This window comes from Tremella mesenterica (assembly GCF_000271645.1).
Source record: "Tremella mesenterica DSM 1558 unplaced genomic scaffold TREMEscaffold_4, whole genome shotgun sequence".
NCBI lineage: Eukaryota > Fungi > Basidiomycota > Tremellomycetes > Tremellales > Tremellaceae > Tremella > Tremella mesenterica.
The window spans coordinates 211,888-218,904 of NW_006711228.1; the positions used below are offsets into that span (position 1 = coordinate 211,888).

Consider the following 7,017-nt stretch of genomic DNA (forward strand, 5'->3'; position numbering starts at 1 on the left):
GAGAATATTGGTAGATGACAAGATGAAACGTTCCGGATGACTCACTAAGGGAATTGAGCTCTTTCCATTCGCTCACAACACCTTCGTCCAGGTTCTCAAGAGGATTATTCATACATACCAACGCTTTGAGTTTGTTCAACTTCATCAGGGCTGGGGGAAGAGCTTTCAACCCAGTATTGCTAATGTTTAACACTGCCAGTCAGCGATTACCTACATCGCAGGTCTTTCTCTGAGCCCATCTTCTCCTCGTCATCTCACCTGATATCAAACCAAAACACCAAAATAAAATGGGTGACAAAGTGGTGAAGTAGAGGGTTAAGACATAGAAGCTTGTAAACCTGAACTCACCCGTCAGATTCTCCGACTCTTCCAAACTCTCCCATCCCCTCTTGATCTTACACCCCGCCAAGTTTAACCAAGTAATCTTCTTTGCTTGTCCAACCCATGTCACATCCTCCGTCTCACTCCCAGACAGATCCAGCCGAGTTATGTTCTCCAGTTTCTCTCGAGAAGGAGGGATATCAAAAGGTGATGAGGAGTAAATCAGAGCTGTGGATGTCCTGACGGCTTTAGGTTTGAATCTATCTGGGTTGGATATATCTTCATGTTGTCTCTGTTTCTCGGCTTTCAGACGCACTCTCTGCTCTTTATCCAGATGTCGCTTCTGATTATATCTCTCTGAAGATGGATGGAGGGCACTTGCATCATGTTTCGACGTAGATGGGGTAGCCAAAGAAGGGGGACTTCGGGATGAGGGGGAGAAAGGTAGGGAAGGGTTTCGAGAGGTAGGAACGGCTGAACTTGTAGAGATTGGAGCTTGGGTGAGCTTTGCAGCTCGTTTTCGACTTCTTGCTGCACCTCTGTCCATGATAGTATATATGTATGTAGCTATGTAGCTATGTAGGTTGTATATAGCCAAAAAGATGAGAGGAAATGAAGAGATGGATCGAAAATTTGAGCGAAAAACTTTCCCTTTTCTCTCTTCTCCAACTTTTCACTTTCACTCATTTCTCTGTCACAACTTCGACATTCATAACTTTGGTAGAGGTCGATGAATACTCTAGTACGACAGGCAGGAAGCGATCTTAGTCGTACTTCAGTGCAAGAATACCTCAAGATGTTCGCTTCTGGTTCTAGGACATCCCTTCGTCCGGCTTTACACCCCAGGCTGTTTTCAGTACGTTTCTTCATCTTGGTGACCTTATCGATGCTGATATTCAGACGTCCGCGCCTACGAGAGGCACCAGACGTCAAGTTCTGATTGAACTCTTGGAAGAGATACCTCGTGTCGGTAAGAAAGGTGAGTCGCATTCAACAAGGTCCTTCGATTCCATCCTCTGAATTCTCAACTTAACTTCCTAATGGTCACTCCCACGGTCATCGTACTGATTTATCATCTCTGATGTTCCATCTCTGACTTCAAATGTATCACAAAAATCTAGACCATAGCTGATAATCAGCCGAAAGAGTTCTCGTATCCCCAAGTTGGGCCAGAACACAATTAATACCAAATCGTCAAGCACGTTACGTTCCTTGGAAACGGTCTTCTGATAAGATATCCGTCCAAATCAACGTGAGTCACCCGGTTTACACCTTGACGACCACTCAGCTTTTCAGTATAATATGACAGAACTGACACGTAGTCCAAAATTGACTTGGCCCAACTAGAAGATCAACGTCTTAGAGCAATCACGGACGGCTCTACGTCTCCCGAACTCCTGCAAGCTCTTGAATCTCTGCCGGACACATTCACCATACCCGCTCGGACTACATCTCCTCATTTTCCAACACTTCACGGATCGATTTCTCTCGACGCGGTGATTCGATTGATCGAAGAGAATGGTGTGAGAGAAGCGGATGCGGAGGTGAGCTGGGTTTCGGCCGAGGAGGGAAGTAAGATGAAACAGCTGGGTAAGAGGGAGGTTTTAGTACGTCTCAGGATTGGGGATAGAGAGGAGAAAAAGGTGATGGTGGAAGTTATCAGACAAGAATGATCAGGAAGTAACCTCCCGACTCGATATCGTAGCGATGTCAATTTGACGGACGGAAAGTCAGAGATCGGGTTCTAGTGGTCACCCACACATGAGACAACTGCTTGGTAAATAGCTCTCTGGCATTCCTTCGATGCATGATTCCTCAATTTGATGATTCCTTAGCTTCCACCATTTCTCAACACTCATGGCTTATGTTGTTACAGTGTCTTCCCCTATATCATGGCCAGAAGGGGCACCCTGGTCACTCCCAGGCTCACCTACAGCAACTGGCAGAATTGAAGGACCACTCACAAGTGCCTCATCCACCGAGTTCGCACCGACTGAGGGACATACATCTGACATTAGATCAGGGGTTGCTGAGTCTGAGCCAAAGTCACCATTGGGCCAAGCATGGGATTTAAGAGAACGATCCAGAAGCCCCTCTAGCCTCTGTATTTGTTGTCTGAACTTAGTCATAGGAACTTCACTTGCCGGAGATGTATCTCCAGCTTGCACAACATGTTCCAAGAAGCTGTCGGCGGATGCGCCAACAGTGGGGAGGTGAAGGAGACAGCGGCATGCCTTTTCGGTCAGGTGGCTCTCCACGGGCGATTGCGAGTCCGGATTGCGAGTCCGGAAGGTACTGTTCTTCCAGGCAACTTTGCTCCAAATCATCCTCAGAACTAACCGTTCGGATACGACCAGGAATGCTCTGGCGGAAAGCTCAGTTGTTCTGTGCCTCCCAGCACGCCCTCTTGGTCACTCACCATAAAGTCCTGACTTTATCAATCAGGGGAAGAGTGTCAGAGTTCAGGTTGGTGACCACTCCATTCTCCTCAAAAGTTGAAGCAAGCTTGACAGTCAGGAGCAGAGCCAGTGCAGCTGCTCTCAGAAGCACTACACTCACTTCTAAGCGATTGTCTTCCACAGGACTTTGGTACTGTCGAAGTTGATCATCAAGTACACTGCTCATAACCTTTCCTATTGTGCCTAAAGTAGAGGTATAAGCTTTGTATTCTACAGGGTAGTGTCAGGACCAGATGTTGGAAATAGTCTGCGTCTATGCGCTATGGCTATAGGTGTAACGGTACTGGAAACACGATGACTAGGTCGCAGGTTGGGTCGAACTCGATGGAAGTCTCGTGGAAATCTATGTGTCTCTGGTGCTATGTGATGGATCGTGTCTCCTCTGTGTTAGCCGATAGAATCGGGCCAGGACGGCCGAACCGCCGTTAGATAATTACCCCTTCCGTCGAATATTTCTCCGTTCAACTTATCCTCTGAACTTTATTCGATCGTCTCTGGTTTTATGCGTGTGAGTGGAATGTGATAAGTATAGAGACATGTAGAATTGATGCATGCTCTTTTTCCCCTCTGTATTATCATCTAATATTAGCAAACAGATTAACAGTCGGAAGTCACATACCTTCTGTGTATAACAAAGGCAAGTTCCCATTTCTAACTCTCCTCATAATGACCTCCGTGTCGTCTAAGATCTCTCTTGAGAACCACCCAAAGTTATCCCACGATCCAGCATCGTATGCTCCGTGGAGGAAGTCGATCGAGGTGTATCTACAGATAGGTGACGTGTGGAATATCGTCACAGGTAATGATACCGAACCTGGTCGCATAGGGGTGAGATCGGCAGCTGAGAGGGCGGGATCAGTACCTCCTACCACGCCCGTCGAAGGGCAAGTGGTTGGTAGAAGGATAACTGGAGAAGAGTGGAAGGAATGGGAAAAGTGGCAAGCGAGGGAGAATAAAGCGCAGGGGATGATCAAGGGAACAGTGTCGGATGCTGTGATGCTTGATATATCTGAGAAGATGTCAGCTAAAGAAATGTGGGACTACTGCATAGCCCTGCATGTAACAGCGACGATCGAGAATCAAAGGAATGTCCGTCAAGCGTTGTTTAGCTATGACTTAAGGGACGATGCGACGGCCGAAGAAATGGCTAAGCATGTGGAGGATTTCTCGAAGACAATGTCCGAAGCGAAATTGGTGGGGTTGAAGTTTGACTCACAGGATCGAGCTGGGTTATTCCTCAATACCATTCTAGCACCATCCTACAGGATCATTCAGATCGAAGTAACATCCCTCATACCTGAGGAAAGAACTTGGGAAAAGGTCTTATCGATCTTCAATAAAGAAACGGCGAGACGTAAAGCGCGCCCTGTTGGTAGAACCAATAGGAAGGGATTCGCGATGTTCGTCGAAGGAAATAAAGGAATGAGGGTGAACCGAGATAATATCTCTGATGGTCAGCCCAGGAAAGAAACTAGAAAGTGTTATAACTGTGACACTGTAGGACATCTAGCGAAGTACTGTCGTAAACCTAAAAGAGAGGATACGAACAGGAAGGAAAACGCAGATGGAAAGGATGGAGGTAAAAAGAAATGGAGGAATAATAATAATAATAAGAATAATAAGAAAGGACATACGGTCTCGAAGGATGAGAACCAGTCCAAGGATAACTCCAAAACCTCCTTGATGTATTCGTCATTGGATGGTGAACATGAGGCGTGGGCCGGGATGGCCATGTCGACAGAATCGTGGTTCGATGATGAAGAAGGGTACACGAGTAATATCGTATGGCCCGAAGAAATTGAAAACCCGTGGGTTGAGGATAAGGATAATGAGTGGGTGGGATTAGCTACAGAGTTTAATGATGTAAGCCACACTCGTGTAATCCCCACCTGGGTAGTGGATAGTGGTGCTACTCACCATATAACTCCTCACAGGTCGATAATGACGAATATTAAAAGGCTAGTGGAACCGAGAGTGTTCGGACTAGCATCTGGCAAGTCAATGACGGCTTGGGAAACAGGTGACATTAACCTCGAACTAGATTCAGGACAGAAAATGGTACTGAAAGATGTACATCACGTCCCCACAGCAAAGATAAGTCTTCTCTCCCTCTCGAAGTTACTCTCATGGGGGTGGAAAGCGAATCTAAGTAGTGGTGGTGGATGGATAGGTAAAGGTAAAGAGAAACTAGGTTTGAGGAAACATGACTCACTGTGGTCGGTACGATTCGGCAGAGCAATGTCTGCTGCGATGATCGTGATATCGACACCGAAGGCGACTTCACCACTTGAATCTGAGCATCAGCGACTCGGACATATAGGTGTAGATAAACTAAAGAATCTAGGTAGACAGGGACTATTGAAGAAGGACTGGGACACTTACAAGAACGATCCCTTTACAACTGATAAATGTCCCGCCTGCATGCAGGCCAAGATAACACGTCTACCGAAGAATAAAGAAGCACCAATGTTAAAAGGAGATGGTGAAGGAGTAGGAATGGATGTCGATATTACTGGTCCGTTCGGTCCGGCTATAAAAGGTGAACGATATTTCTTCGTTGGTGTGGAAAGGGCGAGTCGAATTGTATTCGCTATACCAATAACGACGAAGAACGAAGCGTCTGATATCGTTCGACAGTGTATCTCAAAATTGGAGAAACAGCTTGGTGAAAGGGTGAGAGTGATTAGGTCTGATGGGGGAGGTGAATTCGATAGCCTCGATATGAGGGAATTCTACCTGTCAGAAGGGATCAACCACTACATCACACCAAGATACACACCAGAATTAAATGGAGTGGCGGAGAGAATGATACGTACCTTGAAGGGGATGGTATCAACGATGTTGTTTGACTCAGGACTACCGAACGAATATTGGTCCTATGCTGTCAGATACGCCGCCATTATAATTATGAAAACATCGATTGGTGTCAGTGGTAAATCAGGTTGGACATCACTCACAGGAAGAGACACGAATCTAGATAGCGTGTGGAGATTTGGTGAACGGTGTTTTGTTCAGATACCAAGGGAGATAAGGCTGAAGTCGAACTTCACGATACCTAGGGGTTCATCAGCCATTATACTAGGTCAAGATGAGGGTGTGAGCGGTTGGATCGTTAGAATGGACGGATCGGGACGAATCGAACACTCACGAGACGTTCGTCGCTCGACAGGACGAATGGTGACTACTAGAGAGTCGCCCGATGTCATCCAAACCCCTCTCGACGCCATCGAAGTAGACCTAAACCCCGTTGTCAACGAAGAAATTTTCCTTGACGACCGCTCAGAAAGTGGCGAACAGGAAAATATCGATAATGAACAAGGAAATGATGTCGACAGAGACAACTCACCTAATACAGGTCCACAACCTACTGAAAGACGACGTGGACAGGGCATTTGGGGAGGAAATTGGGTCTATGAGAACGATATCGTCGAAAATGAGAGAAATGATGAGGAAGGAAGAAATGATGGGGACGAGGGGATCGTGACGACACGTCACGGACGAATTATTCGACCCCCCCACCGTTTCGCAGGCCTAACAGACTCGTTCCTAGACTTCGGTCGCGAGCCTAATAAGTTAGTCTCACTCGCCTCTATCGCAGGTATCGAAAGTGATACTTCTCTCATTGATCCTATCTCTCCTGAAGAAGCAGTAAACGGCCCAGATGGTGAGAAGTGGCTAGAATCCATGGAGAAAGAGATATCCAACATAGAATCTAAGGATACATGGGTGGAGACGGTACTTCCACCGGGACGAAAAGCCATTGGATGTAAATGGGTATTCAAAGTGAAGACAGATTCTGAGGGAAACTTACTAAAGTACAAGTCACGACTAGTAGCTCAAGGTTTCTCACAGATACCAGGTGTCGATTACGAAGAAACATTCGCACCTGTAGGTAGATCGGGGTCATTGCGAATACTCTTGACTATAGCAGCAACTGAAGATCTTGAAATTCGTCAGGCCGATGTCGAAGGGGCGTATTTAAACGGTAAACTCGATGTCGAAATTTACATGAAGTATCCCAAAGGGATAAAGCCGAAACCTGGATGTAATACCTTGAAGTTAATAAAGTCTCTTTACGGTTTAAAGCAATCTGGTAGGACATGGTGGATAGAACTCGGCGAAGATTATCTCACCTAGGTTTTTCAAGAATCGAATCAGATTGGGGTCTTTACTACAGACCAGAAGGAAAATCGAAGGAAAGGAGCAGCAATACTGCTGGCTATGTTGATGATCTAGT

At 46.3% G+C, this 7,017-nt stretch overlaps 2 protein-coding genes across 2 annotated transcripts in view; one reads left to right on the forward strand and one right to left on the reverse strand.

Moving 5' to 3' along the window:
- Positions 1–868, reverse strand: part of TREMEDRAFT_61533 (uncharacterized protein) — a gene marked incomplete at both ends in the record, with an annotated part of 2,473 nt that extends 1,605 nt beyond the window's left edge. The window contains 2 exons of the mRNA XM_007004018.1: positions 46–192; positions 349–868. Of these exons, the coding sequence (XP_007004080.1) occupies positions 46–192; positions 349–868 (667 nt within the window). The remainder of the gene's footprint in view (positions 1–45; positions 193–348) is intronic.
- Positions 869–1,014: 146 nt separating this feature from the next.
- Positions 1,015–2,152, forward strand: TREMEDRAFT_56709 (uncharacterized protein). The gene is made up of 4 exons (XM_007003962.1): positions 1,015–1,177; positions 1,222–1,300; positions 1,461–1,573; positions 1,644–2,152. The coding sequence occupies exons 1-4, from the start codon at positions 1,118–1,120 to the stop codon at positions 1,992–1,994; spliced, it is 603 nt and encodes a 200-aa protein (XP_007004024.1). The 5' UTR covers positions 1,015–1,117; the 3' UTR covers positions 1,995–2,152.
- Positions 2,153–7,017: the final 4,865 nt, after the last annotated feature.

Bases quoted from the DNA above. Each gene is read 5' to 3' on its own strand.
- TREMEDRAFT_56709 (XM_007003962.1), top strand. From the start codon at position 1,118: ATGTTCGCTTCTGGTTCTAGGACATCCCTTCGTCCGGCTTTACACCCC. The intron at 1,301-1,460 runs GTGAGTCGCATT...GCTGATAATCAG, and splicing joins ACCTCGTGTCGGTAAGAAAG to CCGAAAGAGTTCTCGTATCC. The intron at 1,574-1,643 runs GTGAGTCACCCG...ACTGACACGTAG, and splicing joins AGATATCCGTCCAAATCAAC to TCCAAAATTGACTTGGCCCA.